Source organism: Gavia stellata, chromosome 10 (assembly GCF_030936135.1).
Source record: "Gavia stellata isolate bGavSte3 chromosome 10, bGavSte3.hap2, whole genome shotgun sequence".
In the NCBI taxonomy this organism is placed as follows: Eukaryota; Metazoa; Chordata; class Aves; order Gaviiformes; family Gaviidae; genus Gavia; species Gavia stellata.
This window is the reverse complement of record NC_082603.1, coordinates 23695124-23719419: the sequence shown is the minus strand read 5'-3', so window position 1 is coordinate 23719419 and position 24296 is coordinate 23695124. Positions and strand designations below refer to the sequence as shown.

The window sequence follows — 24296 nt, the reverse complement described above, 5'->3', positions numbered from 1 at the left end:
AATTCCACTTTCATGGTCAAAGCGCTCAGCTGAAGTCTCCCAGGTCACAGGAGCTCATGGAACCATCTGTTTTGCCATGGTGTTAACCTGGAAATGAATCTAGTATCCCTAATGGTAATACAGCTTACATGTTATCCAGCCTTGGCACTGCCATCTTCTGTATAATATTATTATTAGCATGTAGAGAGCACTCACAACTTTACAATTCAGGCTAGGAAATGGAAACAGTAATGTATGGGCTGTTATAAAACCATATAGTTCCATGCTCAATCAGTAGCTTAAACTTCTGAGGTATGTGAAGTATTCCTCAGTGAGACAGTGTGTCATGCACTGACAGCAAAGGATGAAAATTTTACTTTTTTCCCCTTATTATTAGAGAAATTACTCCCTGCCTTTTTCTATACATGAGTACTTTGCAGAGTGACTTTTTAGAACAATTTCACTGAAAAACTGAACTAAAGGGATTGCAGATGTTGGAAAAAGAACAAGCGAAGATTAAATAGGAGAGTTATGACACAAGGTTTGGACTTTATTCCAGATTTCGGAGTCTGAAATTGGGCTGCCTTTTTGTCCTGCTGAAATGATTGTAACAGATGAGACAACACATCGCTAGACAGGAGGCAGGGGCCTGAGCAAGGGCTGTAGCTCAGATGTGCTTGACCACTAGTCAAAGGTTGCCCTCAAAAGGTAATTGATTTTCAGTCTGTGACTGGATACCTGCTTGGAATAACACTGACATCTGTCTTAAGTGCAGGCAGTCCTTTGTATGGACATAGGCAATTCAATACTGGAAAATAAAAGGCTGATGTTGATTTTTGCAGCACAATGACACCAAGATAGAATTCTAGAAGTAAAGGCTTATAGAGTTTGACCAGCTCTTCTGAACTAGGACACGTTATTTTTCAAGAGAAAGGTGCATACCTGCCATAGCATGAAGGCACAAAGATCACTCTTGCACTAACACAAATTTATTTTTTTTCTCTTGGCTCCTAGGCCTCATAAAAAGAGCAGATTCCAGGAAAGTAGAAGGGAGTGAAGGCTGCTGCCTTGTGTTCAGAGAAGTGAGTGCTGCGCAAGTGCTTCTAGTGGAAGAGTATAGGATCATGGAAGTCTAATCTATGCTGTTGCATTTCTAATCTTGCCAGGAGAATATAATAATGTAAGGCATCTTTGAAACAGGTCACTGTCACTCTGTCTTGTGGCTTCTTTCCAGATTCAACTTAGGAAAACTTCCACCTAAGAGAGGCTGAACTGCAAGGACTTGCCCCTTCTCCTGGATTTGGTCTCGCAGGTATTGAATTTCTAGCTGCTGCATTTCTATGATTTTCTCACTTTCCTTCTCTGTATTCAACCTCAGGACAGCTGGGCTGGACAGCAGTTCACTGGAGGGAGCTAGAAGATAAAATCAGAGAGGATAGAGCAGAGTAACAAAGGTCCAGCTCACAGAGTTCTTTGGCATGAAGAAGGAAAGACATCTTTCAGGGCTGAAGGAGTGGAGCTAAATAGTAAGATTGTGCAGTATTTAGCAAGGTTCTACAACTAACATTACAATATAACAGGTACCACCAGGCACACAACCTGGAATGATACGGAGACAGTAACAGAATTGTTCACCAAGGACAAAAGGACTTCTGGAATGAGTACTGACAATATGGAAAATATACAAGAAGCAGTATTCACCTGTGTCTTGAATTGCTTGCTTTTTCTTGGTTAATCTTAGTGTTGACCGGAGGTCATGTACCTGGGTGTGGGCCATCTTTAGTTCTTGCCGCAAGTCATTAATTTCCTTAATCAGACTCACATTTTCCTGCAAAACCAATATGCCCTATGAGGAGAGGCACAGGTACTTTCTGGCTCGGCAATATATGTCTTCATATCCTTGGGAAGGACACTGGACAGTATAAAATCAGTATCACAAGCAGAAGATACAGGGCAATCAGTACAGTACACAACATTTCAGGTAAGGCCACAGTAGATTTGACACAAAACATGACAGTATTCAAACCATGTTTGCTCAATAAGCTAGTATTTGTTTTGCTTTTCTGACTGCAGCTGCACTCCAAGGTATCATCTTCCTTGCCAATTCCACAGGGAACCTCAGGTTCCTTCCTGGATTGATCCAATTAATTCAGAATTACTCTGAAGAATTCCCATTTCTACCTCCAGTGTATATTATTTTCCTTTTCATTTGCCACTATGTGTCTGTTCACTTAAATTATCTGTATCTCCTTGCAGTTTTTCAAAGCCCTCTTGATTAGTTATGATGGACATAACTTTCCAACACCCCTTCCAAATTATTAAGAAATATATAAAGCATATGGAGACTTGAGATACCTACTGCTAAGAGGCTGTTATGAGGAAAAGTTGGCCATGTATTCATCTTTTGTCCTTTTTTTAGTCAGTTTTCAACCCTTAAAAGTTCAATCCTCTAATTTTTTAATAGCCTACCACAAAGCATCTTGCTGAAGAAGTTATGAAAGTACAAGTGAATGTACTTTACCCATTGTTGCAACAGATTCAAAGACTTCAGCAAAAGCAGTATGGGCTAATACTAGTGAACGATGATAAAACTGTTGCTCATGATTCAGAAACAGGAGCACCATTAATTAAATATTTCTTTTCTGAAATCAAGAGAAGCAAATTGTATATTTACCTTTTACAAAGACAGTGAAATACCTTATCACATTAACAGCTAGTGCAAATGCTAAACAACTGCCATCATATTTGAACCAAGAATAGCAACAATTTCAGCTACCTGTGGTGGTCTTTTAGAAGTTTTGGAACACAGCACCATTCCAACCCCTGGAACTTCATCATAAATGGCAATATTTTAAAAAGATAAATGGCCAAAAGGCACGCTTTGGGTACCTCACACAATACTAGTCTCAAGCAATAGGGAACCCACTAAAACAACAGGAGATAAGAACAAGGATTAATGACATTTTCCTATGAAAAAGGTGTCTTCAAATCTTGATTTTTTTTTTATTATAATTTTGGTTGATAGAGATAATTATGTTGCCATAAGAGATTTATGTAAGGCATATGATTCAGTTCCTTACACTATACTTATAAAGTATTGGCACCACACAACTGAAACCTGAGTAGTAACAAAGTACAACGCTTACCGCAATTATCTGCATATAGATGCACTCAAAGAGTTCAAGTTGGCAGCAATAACTCAAGGTGCATGTACGTGGCAAGATTCTCAATACTTCGCACTAAGACAAATACACCAACTGTGCTTTAGTTTCCCCTCAGCTGAAAGTCACTGACTGGAGGAAGATTGTGAGATGCATTAAGGTCTGAATTTGTTGGGCAAGAACAGCTGTTCTTGCAGTGGTTGTGTTGGACTCTAAATGCAGCACGAGTTGGTGCGCTTAGGCAGCCTGCTCTGAAACCATAATATTTTGTTGACTCCGACTTGTTTAATTCAAGTCTTTAAACACAGATGAAATTTGACTGCTATGCATTAATCCCAGAGCTTGACCTGAAAGGAACAAATTAAGAAGATAACTTCCAAGAATCAGTCAAGGAAACTTTCTTTTGACCATCTTTCAGGGTTAGGCACACCATTTCTGTTAGGTGTACTTTAGTCCTGAACATCTTCATAAGTTCACTCCAAGTGGTTGAATGCTACTATCAAATGAAGATCTTGCTTTTGGTCTATTAGACAGTATAATACATAGTCTCTTGTATAAGGCAATCTAGACTACGTAGAAATGTCTTGTTTCACTTGCTGGGTGCTAAAAGGCTGCTGGTTGACACTGATAATATTTTTCTGAAGAGGCATGCTAGCCAAGGAGATTAGCCTTTAATTCAATCTTTGGATTCTGACAGAAAACTTGCACCGCAAGCAATGATCATGCAACGGATTAAAATAAATGTTCATGTTAAAAACTCATTGTCACGGGATGTTGTGGCAAAGTACCAATGGTTTCAGAAAAGGGATTGATCAAATGCATGGAGGATGAGGCCATCAGGTACAACTGCATATGATGTCTGGATGCAATCTACAGCCTAGGAAGTCCCTACAGTCCTGACTGTCAGAGACAGGTAGGACATGCTATAAAAATGATAATCCTATACATGCTTCAATTCAAGCAGTGTTACTTCAAGCTTATTCAATGTGTCTGTTCTTATGTATCCAAGTGACCAAAGAAGCCATTATAAATACAGAAGGCTGGAGGGAAAACTCGTAGTCTAACAACAAGCAACTTGCCAGTTGGTAAGAAAAATAAAATTATCTTGACAGTTCTAATAATCTGTTGCAGCAGTCACTAGAGGAATGTACCTATGAATAGTCACTCAAAGAGGAATGCTCAGCTCTGAAAATGTAAGCACAACTGAGGAATAACAGAAATACAGAGCTAGAAGGCCACCAAGATGTCATGTACTTTTTCAAAGCAAGCCCTGACAGAAGTTTGTCTAAACTAGTCTTAAAAGCCCCCTGTGAAGGACTGGAAGACCATGATAATTCCTTCTGGCTGTAAAGTCTCATTAATCTACTAGACTTCAGAGAACTGCTTTTTCTTTGAAGAAACCAGGCTGGTTAGAGCCTTTGATATCGTCATCTTCCAGATGTTTTATTAATTCAGTTTTAATCATCATTTCGTGTTAGGCTTACTGATCCAAGACATCAAGTAATATCATTATGAGCACCATCTGTCACCCCATTCCAGCAAGGAAATTCTTCGGGTTACTTTCTGAAGCCATCGCCTTTTGTGCCAAAAGGAAACATCTAACACACAGAAGGAGTAAAAAAATTAAAACAGGGCCAGGGAAGAAGATCGCTGCTGCCTGGACCTGAAGAAGCACTATAAACAAATAGCAAAGAACAGATGACTTAGGAGGTGACAGAGGTCTTATGATCCTGAGGAAGCACAATAAAGTAACAATGAAGAAAGGGCTAGTGAGGGGAAAAGGAAATGCTGACTGAGCAGGAGATCATGGTAAGAAGAGACTGTAAAAGACCTGTCCTCCCATGATGTTTGGTGTGGGGCTTTAGATCCTCTCACTCCAGATGAAAACAAATTGGATCTTTGGCCCCAGCAGTCACAAGTTTACCTTGCCTTGTAAGGAACAAGGATTCTGAGCAAGAGATCTTGATACAAATAGGCATATTCATAATGTGTTTCTGAACTTCCTCGAAAAACCTGGATGTGACAAGCAGAAAGTTCTTCTGAATTCAGACCAGTAGGTGTGGGACTATGTAGCCAAAGAAAGTGATCTTTTTTTTCTTTTTCTTTTCTTCCTCCAAAATTACTTCCTAAACACCACCACACATCAAGTGCTTGGCACTCAGAAAGGTGCAAATTGACTATGATAGCAATTATAAATACTGTTTGAAATAAAAAATAAGTACATTAATTGCTTAAAAAAAATCCAGGCAGCAGAGATTCCCTATCTCCTTTTACATTAGGGAGTGAGAGATAAACAAAAGTATCCACAAAACAACAGCAATTTCTGACTTCAGAGATCTCATACTTTTTTTCCAGAAAATTGTAGAACTTCAGTATCTCAATGAATGGAAGCACTTGAAAAACTTAGGAATTTCTGGCGGGGAAACAAACCAAAACTGTTTCAAAGTCCTAAGAAACCATAGTGGTAAGGCTACTAAAGTCTCTTCTGTGCAGCTGCTTCCTTTTTCCCTCTCCATACCACAAGGAAAAGGCGTATTACCTGCACGATGCGCATGTAAGCAGCTTGGTGGACTTCCTGACCCTTCACCACCTTCTTTTTTAAAGCTGCCAAATTCCTCTCAAGATACTCTCGCTGTCTCATGTACTCCTGCTGCAGATCTGTGTATACTGCTTCAGTCTCCACCTGAGGGGGCACAGCACATTGTGTCAGTAATTACACTACCATTGAACTGAATCTGCAAGGAGAAGGCAAAGACCCTGACTCACCATGTCTGATTGCTGCACATACTTGGTGTAGAGCTCACGGATCCCATCCTTAATTTTTTTTGAATCCTGAATGAAGCCCACACAATTATGAAGATCTGTTTTAAATCGTTTGATGAGAGTTTCCATATTTTGCTTCTGCAAGAATGATATAGGTACATTCTTATTTGGCTCATCAGAGCACTCTATCATGTGCAATTTTCTAGCAAGTCTAGTAGAACTGGTGAAAGCTCTCATATACTTTACTTCCACTTAATTTTTTAAAAATATGTCATTAAAAAAACTGCTGGGGATGTGAGCACTGCATGTCAAATAGCAGTGATAAGTTTTAGCAGTAACATTAATCCAAGATACTTGCATTAGCTAATGTAAGTGCCAGCATCCAGAGGTCTCATCTGAAAACCAGTGGCCTATTATCATGAATGCTATCCCCCACTGTCCTTTCCCAAACAATGTACGTTCTTATTTAGAAACAACACACAAACAGTTAATGAGAGAAGGCAAGGGACAAAACACATATCAGACACATGTACAACTTGATGATTTCACATCAAGATTGCCTTCTCATTCTCATTTGGTTGCTACCAGGCCCCTCTACCTGCTTCCTCAGTCCTGCACTGCTTGGTAAGCTCCTTCACCTTCACTTGCAATCCCTTTTCCTCCCTCATGTCTGACGGGCTTGTTGTCAAACACAATGTCTCCTCCATTAATAAGTCCACCCTTCATTTCATCCTACTAATACCTACATATAATTTTAGGTGGTAGCCTACATGCTGCTCCTGTTTAGGCCAAGTGTCCCCAGATTTCAAGCCTGGGCAGGAAAGGGTAGTCAGTTAAGCATTTGACTCACTGCTCTGTTGAACCTGGAAGAATATGTGTTGATGGAACAAACTGACACATAAATAACTGGATTTTTTTAATATCAACTCTCTAACCTGGTTGCAGGCTTGGAAGTTTTCTGCCTTTGTCCCCACTGACCAGAGACTCTCCTGGTCCTTGGGCACAGTATCCCTGAAGTACCTGTTTGCTCAGATTAATGTTTCTGCAGTGTTCTGTCCCCACAAACTTCATTATGTAGGACCTGCACAGTGCTTGTACCCCATACCTTCTGCCTCTCTCTGTGCATCTTGCGATCAGTTGCCTTTAATTTCTGTTGCAGTTGTGTGATGTTCAGCTTCAGCTGTGTGCTCTCCTTGTGGAATCGTTCCAGCTCCCCCTCCATCTGAAAGGAAGCAGGAGGAGGAAATCAGGACTAAAAGGAGACATGAAAAAACAACACATAACAGGAAAACCGGAGACTGGAAATACAGACTTGAGGGAGTAGATCCCCCTTCAGGTTGAATTACAACAGGAAAAAAGTAAATTTTGGAGCAACACTGCCCTCTGTCAGAATATACAGAAAACACAAAAATGGATATTCAAGTCCCTTTTGAATTACAGGTATTTAAGTGATGTGATGCCTCTTCATTTCCTTGAGCTGAACTGGAGCTTTACTGTTCCATCTGAATAAAAATGGGTGAGATGGAAATTAACAGTCAATACTGGAAAAAGTAAGTGCAACAATAAAAAGAACCTGATAGTGAAAAGAAACAAATGCATTGGAAAGCTGTGGCTACGTATGTAGAGCACAGCGGAAAAAAAGCAATAAGGGTACTGCAGCATTTACTGGCATGAGATGGTGACCAGAAGAGAGAATAGAGCTTCCATCATGCTAGTCTGATGTACATACAAATTGTTTATTAGTTTGCATTTTATTTAAAAGGCTTTTGTACTGAATAAACAGACTTATGAAAACTAATAGGTCACTGACTAGCTATGTCGCTGTAGTCCTCATTTGGCTGAGCTAAAGGTACATCTACAGAGAGATCACAGTAAGCTTCTGTCATAAATAAGTTGCCTCAATTAATTTGCTGCAAACTAAGCATGAATATATGGAAATTTTCCATGAACCAGCTGATGAACAGTAATCTGTCCACGTACCTAACCCCTAAATGGAGTTATGTTTGCATAAATCTGCAACTTTTCTGAGAGAAGTTCACTCTCTCTTTCTCCAGATCAGTAAAGGCAGTATCTTGCAAACCCTATATGGTATGTGGAGGGCAACCACATAAGGACAAGACATGTTTTTAGGCAAAACTGATACTACTCAGAGTCTAGAATTAAATACTGAAACAGGAGCTTAAATAACTGTGTCGATCACTGGTAGCATGTGATAGAAATTTAAACAGCAGCTATTGTGTGCAAGTGTTTTTATTAGCTGTAAAGATATTTAATCAGTGCTGTGTAACCTTGAAAGAAGTCAGGGGACAAACTGGGTGGAGTCTTCCATGGGACTTGCCAGGTCATCTTTGTATTCAGACAAAGGACTTAGTAGCAGAGGCCAAATGACAGTGTTACTTACCTCACGGATCTGCTCCTTCATTGTTTTGATATCATTTTCCCGTGTTTCTATTTGCTTCTTAAATTCCTCTATTCTGTAATCCAGTACAAACTTGAACTTTTCCAGTTCCTGATTTTTCTTTTTTAGGTCATGTATATGCTTCTCCTGGGAGAAATAGATACAGACATCTGAATCAGAGACAGCACACTCAAAGAGATCCCTAGGACAATGCACAAATATGGTAGAGGCAAAACCAACAGTCACAGATCTAATGCAAGACTGGATTTCAGTCACACATCTAACACAGATGGGGTGGGAAGGGAGGGAGCATATAATGCAGAGAGCCATCTACAAATCCCAGAACAGGGGACAAGAAACTCAACATCCTGAACTTGAGCTCCCCAAGAAAAGCTTAGAATGTCAGGAAAAAAATAAAATCTCAAACTAATGATTGCAAAGTCTTTAAGTTAAAACTGAGTTTTCAGTCATGTGATATTATGACAACATGACACTATTAAAATAAATATCTGTATTAAATTAAGGGAGGGTGACTTTGATCTCAGCCAGTTGTTCAGCTTCTCACCTTGTCTTGGATAGTGTCAGCCCTCTCTTGAATCTCTGTCTTCAGTGCCAAGATGTCCTTCTCCAGTGACTTAATGATACCTTGCAGCTTCTGCTGTTCCAGTCTCATTTCCTCAGTGTCCCTGTTTCGCTCCTTGAGCTCCTTCTGTAGGCTGTTCAACTAGAGAGGCAAACAAGTAAGACTTTAACAGTCTCCAAAAGCCGTGCACAACTTAGCCATCTTACTCTGTAAGATACCTTGTGGACAGTGTGGGGTAAAGGATATAAAATTAAGATATGATGAAGGATCGTCACATCACTTAAATACCTGAAACTCAAAAGGGGGTGAATATGCATTTTAACGTTTTCTGTGTATTCTGACAGAATACTCACTGTACTACAAGGAATCAAGAAATTTGTATCCAGAAGCAAGAAGGGTACAGATATCATACCCAAGCATCAGCTTCAAATAACATTCAAGCCACGGAAAATTATTTTAAGGTGATCACTTGTCGTACATCTCTAAAGATGTCAAAAGTAGACTGGAAGGGTGCCTAGTTCATAGATCTTGGGTACCCTCAAAATCCCCGCCTTAGTACTAAGATCTGTGAAGCCAAGAAGGTTGGACCAAGGAATGGTCCTGGTCAAACTGTGAGGACCCATGAAGAAATTCGTGGTGTCTAAAAGACAATGGAACTGAAGATACTGATAACTAATAATAGAGGGTATGAAGGAAGAGAACCTCTCTGTCTCCAGATAGATACGGAAGAAACTGAAAAGTAAAAATGTCCCTCTAACATCCATAGGCAAATGTAATACCCAGCCAGTAAAAGAGCTAAAAGGTTTTATGCCTCCTTAAAAATCCTAGGGGTAAAACCAATAAAAAATGATGATGCATACAATGCGCAGTGTTTATTGCATCAAATGAAGCAGTAGAAGTATTTTTCTAACAAAATAACACATTAGATCTTGGAAAAATGAAAACGTTCATTTCTTTCCCATCACGGGATGAACAATATTATTATTTATGATTCAAAACTATGTAAGATAAAAGAAAGTGTACTAATAAAAACACACCTCCCTCTATCATCTTTCTCTAATCATATCAGCAATACAATCAGCACACAGCTTCTTCTTCTGCACAAGTATTCTAAAACATTCAAACTGATAGAAGAAGGGGCTACTGTTCTCATATGAAATGCCACAAATTTACAGACTAAATTAATAGTCTAAATTGATGTGCCATTAATCACATTCAATCCTCAGCTATAGGTCTCCATGTGCAGGTCTGATCCTATCACAGAGTAAGAGATACCTGTTTATTCATGACTCCTATTTCTCCTTTCAGTTGCAGGTTTGATTCCTTTTCTTCCAAGAGCTGTCTCTCATACTTGATTTTGATTTCTAGGATTTCTCGGTCTTCATCTTCTTCAATTTGTTTCCTAATTTCTTCATGTGCTTGAAGCTGCTGCCTCATATCCTCCTCTGCCTGCAGTTAAGGAAAGCAAACATTGGAGAAGACAACATTAAGAGAGCAATGAAGAAGAGGAGAATTCTTTATTTGTAACTTTGTTTCTCCTGGGAGGATCTATATTTAGTGGACTCTTCAACTGCAGCAATATAATTTAAGATAACTTAACTTCTTAGGGGATTAAAGTAACTTTAAAAACTGTTAAGACAAACATAAAAAATTCCTCTTTAAAAAATTCTTCTTAAGGCTTGGATGCTTCAAGTTACTAACCTGGCCCAAATACTAACGTTAGCAAACTTTTTCTGGCAGCAGAAAACACAAACATGAGTAACACTTGAGAAGATCTTTTAAAGTTGCTGTTTCTGATGCCTTCAAACCAATAACCACTCAGGTTTGCATCAGTCTCTGTATGCCTCTCTTCTCACATTCATTCCTCACATTCTTTCCAAATTGGTATTGCAACATAGGGCTGCAAACAGTAATGTTGATAGAATTTATTGACTTTAGATATATAAGCATCAGTTATCTGGCTGCCCTTTGTCAAGCCAAGTCTTTGACGTCAATGTGCAGGAGTTTTTGAAGTACTCAGGGTATTTCTCTTTGTACCCCAAAATTACACAGGCAGGAACCTCAGGGACTCAGGAATGGAATTCACCATTTTAGAAATGTTATCTCTTCACTAGAACAAGATGATTGACTCTTTCTTTCTTCAATTACAGTAAATGTACCATCTAACCCACATTAATAAACAGGAATTCTTGGATCTAGGAGAAAGAGAGGCAAAGCTGAGAATGCCCAAGGACAGTAATCTTAGCAGGTTACTTACTCAAGGTTTGAAACACGGAAAAGTTGGTAACTCAGCTGGGTTTTCCTCATTACTATTCTATGTGTCAATGTACTTCCCCAACGTTACTGGCAGATTAGGATTTGCATGGAGGGAGCCAACCTCTCCTCTCCTAAGGAACACTTTATCACAGTTGGAGAAAAACATAGTCAGTAATTCAAACTGCAAATCAAGTTTCTTACCTCTTCCAGCAGAATAGATTTCTCATTAAGTTTTTCCTCATAATGTTCTGTTAGCTCCTTCACAGCCCTGCTTTTGCTTTCCTCCAAATTGTGCAATTGTTTCTCATATTCCTCCTGCATCCTCTGGGATTTCACTTGCAGCTCCTGGTATTTCTCATTTTCCATTAAGAGTTTCTGATTACTGTCAGATTCTGGTAAAAGGAAACATATGGAATGGATAAAACTAATAGAAAAGAGATGTGTATCCTATCCTTTTGCAGTCATCAATGTCTTATTTTCTACTGTCTTTTTGGCAGCTGGTTGCAGTAAGTTACAATAGAAGCACTTCATTGCTTTCTTCATCAGGGGTTTTAGACTCTTTGGCCATACAAAATTTTACATCAGAAATCCATCTCTTGAGTTTCCTGTTCTTCCTTTTACTTACCACTTCACTAATAATACCTGTTCCAATGCTATCATCCATCTTTCTCATTTGTGTCTCTGAATATTCTGCTATATCCCTGCTTGCTGCATCGCGACAGACTGTTGTTCTGTTTCAGCTTGAACAAGTCTAAAACCTACACCAAAATCTCCTACTCTGCCATTGCAACAAATTAATAACATCTAATTTAGGCATTCCCTTGAGATGACAACCGTGACAGAGCTGTGTAAGTACAACTGTTACAGAGTATGAGTAGGCAATGGACTCATTTATGGGTGGACTTGCTTTTTGGTACTAATTTGCAGTATTTCTGCTTTATCTTGATTACAAATCTGGGGTCCAGGTATTTCCATGTTGTGTGCATTGTACATTAGCCTCCTTGCTGAACTGTATAACTTCACTATTCTTGTACAGTGAGCTATAAGATAAATGAAGAAATTACTAATCTCAAAAACTAAACATCTAAGATACAGTGCCCATGTACATTTTCTCATCATGGTCATGTGTGTGGTGCAGTTTAGACAAATGCTTGATCTGCAATATGTATGTGACATACATGCATTTTTCCATGTACTTGTACTCCAGTTATCCCTCCCTGTCACATTACTTGCTATGAATCTAATGCACTTCCTCCAGATTCTAGTTACAAACACTTGTTATAGTCTAACCTAGCTGTTGCACCTGCCTGGCCTGTTTATTCATCAGCTCAGACAGTTGAAACTGGTGTTGTAGCTCCTGTTTTTCTTTCTCTGCCTGTAAAATCTGGGGAAAAAAAATAAGAAAAATAAATTTTAATTTGAAAACAGGCAAAGCAGTGTCCAAATTGTTTGTGCTCTTGTCCATGTTGGGGAACACATAGACAACAGAATTTATGCTTGAAGTCTCTTACCAAAATCCAGATGCTGTGTGTCACTAAGCCGAGTTTTCCCAGAGATTAGTTTGTTATGACAAGTTACAAAACTATGGAAAGCTAAGGGAAAGTAGCAAATGGAGTTCATATAATACAGGGTACTGTATAATCCTAATCTAACAAGAAAAGTTTGTGAGCTACAAAAGCCTGCACTTCTTTGTGTGTACCTGCTTGAGGAGAATTTGCAGTTCCACAAATTGCTGTCCAGATATTAAAGTTCAAGCTGCTTCCTGTCTCACCTGAAGCAACCTTGAGGTCCTAAAAATCTGACATTTGCACAGAATTACATAAACCTAAGCCAAAGTGAGTTTTGAATGCCATTTGATTGGAATGTCTGACTACCACTACAAATGACTTAATCTTCTAAAAACCACAAAGAACTGGAACAAGAAAATGGGTGAGAAATTTCCCAGACAAGTTGGGAATTGTACCATAAGTATAATTTTTTCCCTTTCTTCTCATAACAACTGTATGGGTCTTGCATAAGCAGAAACACTCTATTTGCCTGCTGGACACAACTAGAAAGGTTAGCCCCAAGCTTGTCCGAATCTGTCATTCAGTTTAATCTTAACATGTACTGATACTCAGACAGGAAGTACAACTTGCCTGCCTAGAAAACTTTTATTCACCTTCAAAGGCATTTCCTTGCAAGCCTATAATCAACAAGCCTAAAGAAGTTTCAGTGTAGCTGAGATATTATTATAACTCTATAGCCAAGCGCTACCTATGAAAAGACCTGAAGAACTGCAGAAGAAAACCAGCACAGGTAAAACACAGGTAGAGGAATCTATAAGAAGTGAAATTGCTTTCTTGTAAAAGGTCAAGCTGTACAAAAATGAGGAAGAATAGAAAGGTTAAAACTCAGGTTACTTAAATGCAAAACCACAATGAGAAAAGCCAAAGAGTCTGAGGAACTACTTGCAGAAAACATTAAAATGAATAATTAAACTTCCTCAGAAAAATCAAACCCAGAAACCTGCCAGAACATTTATAGGGCTAAAAGACAAGAAAGGTTTAAAAAGAGCACTTGAAAATGACAAGACCATAAAATAATAAAACTAGTAAGTAACTTGGCAAGCTTTCATACTGGAATCCTTTTTTATGTGGAGTCAAACTGAAATACTGCTTGAAGGTACTACGTACAATTCGACAAAATAAGCAGTAACAAATCAGCAGGACAGGATAATATTCATCCAAAAGCTTGAAAAGAACATGAGATTGACAGAATTGAATCCTGTGATATGTAATCTCTCACTTCAAGCCATCTTACTGCCAGAGAAATTGCTATTCGATCACTTGCCTTCTAACTCTAAAAAGGTCGAGAAATACAGCAAATTACAAGTCAGAAGTCTGGTGTGTGCACCAGACAGATGGACAGAATAGAATTAACAGACACAGATAAATAAGACACTGGGAAGAATTATCGTGGCTTTTGCCTTTCAGGGAAGTCCTGCTTCATTATCACAGAGAAATCAATAAATACATGAACAGAAGAAATTAAAGGAATATATTTACTTCTATTTTCAAAAAGCATACAAGACACCTCAGCAGATGTTCTTAAAAAAACTAAGCAGCCAGGGCATAAAGGTGGCAGTGTTAAGAAGAATAATTGCTGGATCCTGCAGCAGCTGCAACCTTGTATGTGACAGAGCTCTTAAGGCATAGTCCCATTTCCACTCAAGGGTGATATAGCTTACTGATCCTTGGTCTCAGGCAGCATTTATTGCTGGAACTGTTTTTAGGTGAAGATACTTATAGGCTACCTAGGAGAACTCTTGAATCCCCTTGTACTTACAGGAGACTTGACTCAAAGGTAGCTTCATGCTTTACAAGTATCAAGAACATCTTTATTGGAAAGGAATGCTTCATTTTTCAGGTGCTTTATAGCATTCATACATATATAATGCAAGCTTGAATTTAACTCTTCAGTGAAAAAATTCTTGGTATTTGGTTCTGCAATATGAATCATACCTGGTGTTTGGTTTTAAGGGAGCCTATTTCCTCAGTGAAATTCTCTTCTAATTCCTTTATTTTTTCATTACAGTACATGTCCTTGAGACGCAGCTGGTAATCATTTTCTGTCTGCAGCTCTTTCACACGAATCTGCAGGTCTAGCATTGCCTGACTCTGTTAGGACATGGATGAGAAGATAGTTTTAACAGAGAGATTATTTGCCATTAGCAACAACTTGTTAAGGATGTTTTATTTACACGCACATATTTATGAAAGACAGCCTTTGCAGAGAATTTTCAGACACACAGACCAAGAAGAAGTTCCAGAAGTAAGGTTCCTTTGTTATCTTACAAGATGGTTTATAGAAATGCAGCTTCTGACTTCTCTACTCCATTGAAACTGCTTTCAAGAGATTGGGGAAAGTATTAGAGAAAAGTCTAAACTTTTCTCCACACTCACTGCTCATACAATGCAGTTTGCATATTAACAAGCAGCTGCAGCTACTTGCTGTAACCTCTTTTTATGATGAAAGCCATGCAAGCCCTCTTAAACAGAAGGTCGTATAGGAACAGCTAGTCACAAACATCATGCAAATGTAATTCATAAGCTGTACACTAGGAATCCTATAGTTCATGTTCACAAGGTGCTCCTCCTACCTTCTCTTCTAGATCTGATCTCATGATCAGCACTTCCTCAGCATACTCAACTTTCTTTTCCCGTTTCAGTATCCCACCTCCTTCATCATACACTTTCCAGATAAATATACAGCCATCCTCTGAGGCAGTCAGCAAAAATAGGTCATCATTTGTTATGGACATCTTAGAAGGAAGAGACAAGAAAATAATAGTAGAGACAAGGAAGAATAGAGACACAGTTTGATTTTATACCAAATTTTTCTCCCCACCCACATACTCCATGTCATTTCTACTACAGAAAGTCAACAGTGGAAATAATAACATAGCCCCACTACCAATATTTTAATTATGTCCCCTACTCCTGCTCCAACCTGATCCGGACAACAGGGGAAGGGAAAGAAAAGAACACATGAAGACACCGGATCCACTTCTGCTCTCAAAGCTGTAGGAAGATTTTTAAAAACCTGGAACAGAAAAGACTTTCTAGACAGTTATAGCACAGACAGGCAGTTTATATGACAATTCCAAAGGTCTCTAGCTTTTTTCTTTGAGAAGTTGTTTGAGCAACAGATGGCTAAATGTTTTCTTTTGAATCTGCAAATAAGCCCACCAAGAACTATCTAGTAATAACTGCTGTCACCTTCTCAAGACCTCCTGTGACTATGTGGCCTGGTATAGAGTACCTGGGAGCTGGCACAGCTTACGAGCAAGGTGAAAGTAGAGTTCCAATAACTAAAGTTCATAGCCTAATGTTGGACTGTACAGCTCTAGGTCAAGGTGCTGTATTTGACGGTGATACTTAAAATGCCAAAATTACAAACAGTTTTAACAAGACAGAACATATGGCTTCCTGGAGAAAGTGCACTGAAATGTTCCATGGTTGCAGGCTCTACTCACCATATACCCACCTTTCAGATGCTGTTCATTAGCCTTTTAGAAACACACTCTGGATAACAGACCACCACTGCAATCTCTTCTGCTCTTTACGCTGACAGCAAGTTGCTTAATACATTTATCTCATTCCTCCTTCTATTCTCACAAGAGGTTTTCAAGCCTGCATAACTTTATATTCTTCTTTCCAGAAAGAGCTATATCAAAGTCCTCCATCAGGGATATGCCATGTTACACATCCTGGTGCAAGCCACTTTTTAGCCAACAACAGCTTATCCAGTGACATCCATTTCTAGAGACAGGACTTCTATGAATGCTGTAATATTAATTCTCCACGTGCAGACCCAACCTTAGTTTTAACGTATTATGCTATGAAATGGGAAGGAGAATCAGTGCTAAAGGAGACATGTGCAGCTGGAATCACAGGGAAAAGAAAGTACTCTATGTTACCTTTCTAACAGCACCTGCATGGGCCTGATACTCGTTGAAATCCTTCGTCAAAGGTAATGGGTATTTCATAGCTCGAATTGTCCCCAGAGATGTACCAACAAATACCATGTGCCCGGAATGAGAAACAGCTACTGCAGTATAAACAACACCAAAAGCAGGCACTTCATGCTGGATCTAGAAAAACAAACCAAAAAACCACAGAAACACCTCACATTACATTGTTTCCCAATACTATTTGATTACTTATTGCATGAGCAATTGTCATACCTCTGCCTGCAGCAAATGATGCAGTTAAAAGAATCTACATGCCTATAGGAGTAAAGCCATGAACAATAATTAGTATTAAGCTTTATAGATATGCACTCTTAAAATGTCAAGCCAAGCTCCACAAGTTGATTGCTTCTGAAAGGTATCACAATTTACTACTTTTCTGGACAAAAAAAAATTTGCATGTATCCTACAGTGGTAGATGAAATACACTTGTATTCCAGCAAAACAGTTGATACAATATTGCCAAGTTAGTTTGTTAGCTAAAAAACCAAAGCACTAGTACCCTCCCCAGAGAACTTAGCAAAATCCCAGAGTGCTTGTTAGCTCACCGAAGACTCTGAAATTTCTTTGAGAGTTTGGTCAGATCCAACAGCAAAGATGATTTTGGCATCAGAAGACAGGGCAATGCTGCTGTAGATGCAGGACTTGAGAACACACTCTGACTCCCTTTTACCTGTCAACAAGTTCCATTCATACACAGCACCATGTGTGTCACAGGAGACAAATTTAGCATCATCTGTGCTCCATTTAACTGCATGTATCTGGCAAAAGCAAAACATGCCAAGGAGCCTGATGTGTAAGTTATAGACATACAGCATGAAGTGATTTTACTGGTAAAACCATGACAACTTTGGAATCATACTTCTAAGTCTTACTTAAAAACCCCTAGATGTTTCTCAACTAATTCCATTTTAGCATTAAAAAAAAAAAAATCAGGAAGAACTACTTTATGAACACACTGTCAGGAAAAAGCTCATTTCAATAGTGAGTAGTACATTTTATTTTTATAATTTATTACTTCGATATTTTTCCTGGTTCAGCTACCTGCCAATCATTCACCTTCAATTTCAGGACAGACTCTTTAGATGTATTGAGTGCATGCATACATGGACTTCTGACCAAAGAAAACTGACTTTTGTATTTCTGTTTTTAATTTTTGGGCCCATTTCTGATCCAAAACTATACTTTACCTTTTCAAAATGCATCTTACCATCATACTTTAATGAGTTGTATTGTATAGGATTTGTTTACTAACCTTCCCACTATGTCCTTTCAAATTATTAATATTCTCAAAAGTGATGCTTGAATAAATCTGAATCACATTTCCATTAACTGCAGCAAAAAGATGGCCTCCGTTACTGAATGAGCACTACAAAAAGAACATAACCACCCATTACTGTAGATGCAGTGGATAAAAAAATTCATGCACTGAATTCCAATGACATCGGCTAATATAAGAATGTTACACAAAAAGAAAACTCCATGACATAATTAGCCTCTTACTGCTTTCTTAATTGGTGCTTTCCCCTGTAAAATTCAGTCCTTGAGTATTTCTGAGCAAACTACCCCTTCTGCTGCTTCCCAGGTTCACAGTTATGCATCAGGCTCCAGGCTCATTTTCCAGTAGTTGGAATCCTTTTCTGCATGCTGTCATATCCTAAATCCTACTAGGATCTATTGGAGAGGTTTCTATCTTCTGTCATGTTCTTCACCCCTCTGCTCCCTATAACTCCCCAGTTTCATTTTCGCATCACTCCTTACCTCTCTACACTTTCTCACAGCGAACTCCTTGAAAACATGCATGTCCTCATACAGTAGACTTATAAATCGTAGTTTGTCCGAAAACCCAACCAAACAGAAAAGGCCAGTGGGATGAAGTGATACTGTGTATGCTTCCTCCCGATATTCCTTACACAGCTCCAAAGTGCTGAAAGAGAAAGCCATTGCACAGTATGGAATAGTACAAACTCCTTATGCATGCTTGACGGGACATTATTTGGCCCGGCAAGGACACCTGCAGCTACAATCTGACTCTGCCTTGTTCTTGAGGAAATGTGTTGTCATTCAGATAAGTAATGATCACACAGGTGTTACAGGAAACAAAGGCAAATCTGAACTTTCTGGTTCACAGAGAAGGTGTGGAAGGTGCAAGAGAAAATCCTTGTTTACTGTCATATAATGAAGAAAGTAAATGAACCGCTGATTGCAAACCTACACAAACATCTCTTCTGAGATTTGTTTTTCTCCCCCTCTCCCTCTACAGAACCTTAAAAGCTGGAGCAATTTTGCTTAAGAACTATGTCTATGAAGGAGAAGATGGGACAACAGTATCTTAGGACAAAGCTGAAAGAAACATTTCTGAAGATTTTTTTTTTCCAAAACACATGAGAAATCTGACACAAAAATGGCTTGATAGAAAAGGCTTTGGATTCTTTTGGCACTGGTCTTAAAGGCACTGTACATTCACACTCCCCAAATCATGTCAGTAAGACCATTTACATCCCACACCACACAAGAATTTTACCAGAACAAGACTCTCATTCATATAAGATTGCTGCTGTTGTCTGCTAAATAGAATATACAAAAAAAGAAAGAGGTAATAACAAACACAAACAACTCTTTACTTTGTCTTGTAATTCCAGATGCGGACAGATCTATCCAGGGAACAAGTAGCAAGAATGGGTTTCCAAATACAGATGTCCAAACCAGTGATCGAAGCAGAATGCAATGGGAAATTCAGATATGCAAAATAAGCTGCCTTCTCCTGAGAAGCAATGAGAACATAAAAAACCCACAAATATTTCACTGCAGGCAGTAAGTCAGGTAAGAAATCTATCGTAGCTCTTTGCATACAGTAATCAAAATAGATTTGAGGAAACCACTTCATCCTTTCACTGTAGCAGTCTGAACATAACAATGCTAAAACCATAGCAATGTTAGAATCAGTTTTAACTTTATAATTAATAATCAAGAAAAGTGATGCAGGGAAGATGTGGGCTCCATACTTCTCAAACACTAGTGAGAGGAGAACATAATTGTAGGTGTCCAGAGACATGAAAGATAAATAAATAAAACTGGACCTGCAAGAATTCAGTTAAGACCTTCTGGTCAGACAGATATTTAAAAATAATCAAGTGCTGAGTGATAAGCAACTTAACCGGATGTTTAGCAATTACATGCTGGAATTGAAGCACCAATAAAATTTTAGGCTGTATGCTGAAGAAGGACCTGTAACTACAAAACTCCTTCCTGTAAAGACCTTTCCGTGTTCCTGTACACAGGTTAGTTATTTAACTCCATGTAAGTCTGTTCCATGATAATACATTTATCTCTTGTCTTTGTATTATTTAATTCCTTCAGAGTAGGGAATGTTTTTCATTATGTTTGTCCTTCACAAAGAGGTTTCACTTCCAACTAGGACTTCAACAACTATTATTTTAGAGTAACATGAGATTCCCATGGCTATTTCAGCTTTATCGTTGCATTAAAGTTTCCGCATATTACTGTGGAGCATAAACTACTACAGTTATGTTAAAAGTCTCTCCATTAGAGCCTTACTTAAGTGGTTCAATGGTGACACGCACCCTTAAACGGTCTTAACAGTGTCCTCTACCATTCTGCTGAATAACATCAGGTATTCGTATGGAGGGATGCTTGAGCAGGGGCCCACTGAAACACAGCTCTCAGAGAAGCAGGCAGAGCACTTCATGTCATGAGCTTTAAGGGTTTAGACACTATTTGATGGATTTTATGAGAATGCATCATAGAACGTGACACTGAATAGCCCATGCCATTACAATACACCCCTTACTGGACATGATGGCTGTGGAATGTGATAAAATTGCACTCACCTTCATAAGATCAGTGGAGAGCATAGTAAACATGTAAAGCTGATTTTTATTTGTGTTAACGACCATTATTTCCTCAGAGGGGTTGAAGCATATACATATAATGTCCTGTCTGCCCGATTGTTTTGGCTCACTGCTGAACAGGTCCTGAGGAAGCTGCACAAGAAATGCATCCCATGGGATATTCCAGGTCTCCATGTTTAAGTAGTAGGCGTGCACACACACACAAACTTTTGCTGTAATGCCACTCTAATAAGCATATACATAATATCAGTAAGACAACTTGGATATTTAATAGTACATAACTACTGCAAGGCAGGGAATAGAGGACAAGATAACCTAACTGTATCTATAGCATTACAGCTGAAAAAAGTATCAGAGGACATTTCAGCAGTAATCTTAAGTACTGCATTAAACAAAAATGAAAATGGTAGCAGAAAAACATTGAGACAAAAACCTAGCAAGTGTCAGAATGAAAACTGCCTGAAAATTGTGATCTCAGAACGACAGTTCTTTGCAGTGTATCATTCAGATTGATAACAGTCGTCTTATAGGGTCTCGTGCATAGGGAAGATCTGACCTTTTAGGCCCAGAGGATGAAGGCTTGACCAGGTCATCAGAGTTAAATGTTCTTATCCAGAGACTGCAGTAAGTCAATGCATACAGCTTGCTATAGAACAGTTAGAAATCTTACTAGATTGCTTAAGAATAAGAGTGCACAAGTCTCATGAGAGCTATAATAAATATCTGAGGGCAGAAAAGCTTTGCCTTGGAAAAAACCAAGCAGCCTAGTTCTTCAAAACTGATGTAGACTACTTCTTAGTTCCCAAAGTCTCCATAAATACAAGTTTCTTAAAGGTTTCCTGAAGTTTAGCAGCCTCAAAGCACATTTTACATGTGGGAACATGCAGAGCTACCTTGCAAAAGGACATCTGTCACTGACTTTCAGTGTGACCTCTGGCAACTCCCTTCCTTTCAACATCACCAGGACAGTTAGCTAACGCTTACAATGTAATTTAGAGATGTGCTAAAAATTATTATTAATAACTGAATCAGAAGCACCCCACCTCTAGACAGGCCTCTGCTGCATAATTGCTTGGAAAAGCTTTTTTCTCCCTACCCAGATTTCTTGACTCTCCTTGTAGACTTCCCTTTCCTTGGTCTTCTCAAACAAAAGAACAACTCCTGGGCTAGATGAACATGCAAAGCCTTTGGAATATGCTGCAACTGCAGATATTTGAGGCAAAGAATCCTGTTGTGAACCATTATCTTCAGAGGCCAGTCCACAAGAGGCATCAGAAGAACTACAAGCAGGAAGTGGATAAAGACTTCAGAATAACGAAGGACAAAACAAAAAGTACTTATCAGCAGCAATCAAAATATTATAACCCATTCACAAACTGGACAAGAAGGAAATAAGTGAATGGCTTGCAACTAATCTGCATGCACAAGCATGAAACTATTAGTATTTAACAGATTTACCTCTCATATTCTTTTGTTGTTGCATCTTCTTCTAGTTCCCTGGGTGGTTTTTTGTACTCTACACTTGTCTCCCAGTGCAGCTCTCCAGTTTCAAACAAGATAAGTTTGCCTGTGTCAGTGCCACATATAACTTCCTCCTTGGACAGCCAGGCATGGCACAAGTAGTTTTGCGGCTCTCCCTTTTGTAAATTCATCTGCTTCAAAGCTCCTCCACTGTACTTAAAAAGTTTAAAAAAGCCATTTCCAGTGATACAAACCTGTGCATTGTCATGAGGACTAAAGCTCACCTGTGGAACAAAAGAGAGAGAAATTATTTTATAGAACTATGTTTACAAATAAGCAAATATTATACCTGTTCTGAAGACTCTCAATACCGGATATATGAAAACAAACAAGGGAAGAAGGTTCATAGAAACATACAGGAACATAGAAGAGACTAAGAAATAACCATCATAACTACGCATTGCAGTTTTCCCCCTTTCAAAACTGTGTATGTCAATTTTACACAACACTACAAATACATTAAATCTATTAAGCTAAGATGCTATCTGAATCACAATGCAATACCAAAGATAAAGTTGTCTCTGCCCTTCAGGATTAAATGACAAAAGTAAGGCAAAAATACATCTTTACTGTTGATTAGCAAGTTTTTCAGGTAGCAAGCTTCCTGAAAAGTGGGACCATTCATTCTTAAAGGCCAGCAATAAATTTGGTTTTTCTGTATTTCAGGCAGACCTTACCCGTTATGTATATTAATTCACGTAATTAGGTGCTTATTGCTAAAAACAGTGGAATAGCCATCTCAATACCCAACAGAAAGGATAGCAGGGATAGTTAGACCTTATTTTTCATGCTTATTGGGACTTTAGACAGCAGTTGTCTTTACAGTCACTCTCCTCTCTTTAGGAATTGAGCTCATGAAGTTAGTAGTTCACCCAACCTCTGCTTGTAGCTGTACCCCAGAAAAAAAGGCAGCTAGGGTCCAACCAACCCAGGTACTGAAAGCCTCTTACCTCCCTGCAAGAAAGGTACTAAAAAAGGGCACCCAAAGCAGGATGCAGGAATTGTTTGAGTGCCATCAGCCTGCTCCTAGCCGCTCTTCCTGGGCTACTCCTCTGATCTATGGAACAGACTGCAGGAAGGAAAAGGTGCACAAGCATGCCGAGAGCTTCCAAGATGTGTGTTACGCCTACTGAGCATAGCCAATGTATTTAATGAATGTTTCTGCAGGGACACAAGGGACACTGCCGAACTGAATTGGCCACATACCATAGATCTCATGTGATGTAAGAGAATCTCATGTGATATGGACACGAGTATGTCCATAACGGGTCAGAGCAAAAATTCATTCAGCCCAGTGTCCTATTGCAGCTGATGCCAAGAAAGGCCACAAAAACTGTATCTAATCTACAGTGTGGAGCCCTCTTCTCCCTCTCTTGCCCTGGACAGAAGCCATGTGGCCACAGGAAAATGTATCTGTCCACATATGCTGCAGATCGAACCTACGTGCTACCTGGCACCCCGTACCTGTTCAACTACGTTTGATCCTTTTATCTGTCTTTTTGAAATAGTGCAATAGGCTCCCAAAGATTTACTCATTTGTGAATCAACATGTTAAAAATGAGCCGCGGAGACACTGGCCCAGCTCAGTTTCGGAGGCAGGCGTGTGCACCCCCGTACCCTGACAAGGCCGGGGGGGGCGAATGGGCCCGGGGCTGGCATGGTGGGCGTGGAGCCTGTGAGGGCCGCGGCCGTTACCTGGCAGATGCCGCCGCCCGGGGCCTCGACGCGGACCACCGCCATCAGCCGCTGCTTCTCCCAGAGCCAGTAGGTGAGGTGCCCCTCGGGGGGGGCTGTGGCGGCTGCCAGGTACCGGCAGTCGGGGGAGAAGGCCAGGGACACCGCCTCCCGCGCCGGCAGCTCGGCGGCGGCCAGCGTCCTCCGCCGCCGCGCCGGCACCGACGACAGCTCGTAGACCGTCAGGACCGGCTGCTCCGCCACGGTCTCCGAGACGGCCAGGTACCGCCGGTTGGGGCTGACGGCCAGCGCCTGCACGCCCCGGCTCTTCTCGGTGCCTGCGGGGAGGAGAGGGGTCAGGGCGGGCCGGGGCCGGGGCCGGGGCCGGGGCCGGGGCCGGGGTCCGGGTCCGTGTCACCTGGGATGAACTTGTGCCACTTCTGCTCGAGGTGGAGCCGGAGGCAGCCCGCCCCCGCCGCGTGCAGCACGACCTGGTCCTCCAAGAAGCAGACACCGCCGGCGACCCGCGGCCGGCAGCCGAAGACGGCCACGGGCTCTGCCACCACCGCCGACATGC

The 24296-nt window shown here is 40.0% G+C and overlaps 1 protein-coding gene across 1 annotated transcript; it reads right to left on the bottom strand.

The window, feature by feature from the left end:
* Window positions 1-1186: 1186 nt before the first annotated feature.
* Window positions 1187-24294, bottom strand: CFAP57 (cilia and flagella associated protein 57). Its single transcript, XM_059822188.1, has 22 exons — window positions 24138-24294; window positions 23741-24057; window positions 21983-22269; window positions 21621-21804; window positions 20504-20656; window positions 19277-19416; window positions 18414-18579; window positions 17908-18021; window positions 17201-17413; window positions 16602-16775; window positions 15282-15443; window positions 14644-14799; window positions 12431-12524; window positions 11342-11532; window positions 10160-10333; window positions 8867-9025; window positions 8305-8448; window positions 7009-7125; window positions 5907-6041; window positions 5680-5823; window positions 1681-1807; window positions 1187-1392 (listed from the first exon to the last, which is right to left on the bottom strand). Exons 1-22 carry the CDS (start codon window positions 24292-24294, stop codon window positions 1187-1189), a joined length of 3714 nt encoding a protein of 1237 aa, XP_059678171.1.
* Between the last annotated feature and the right edge of the window lie 2 nt (window positions 24295-24296).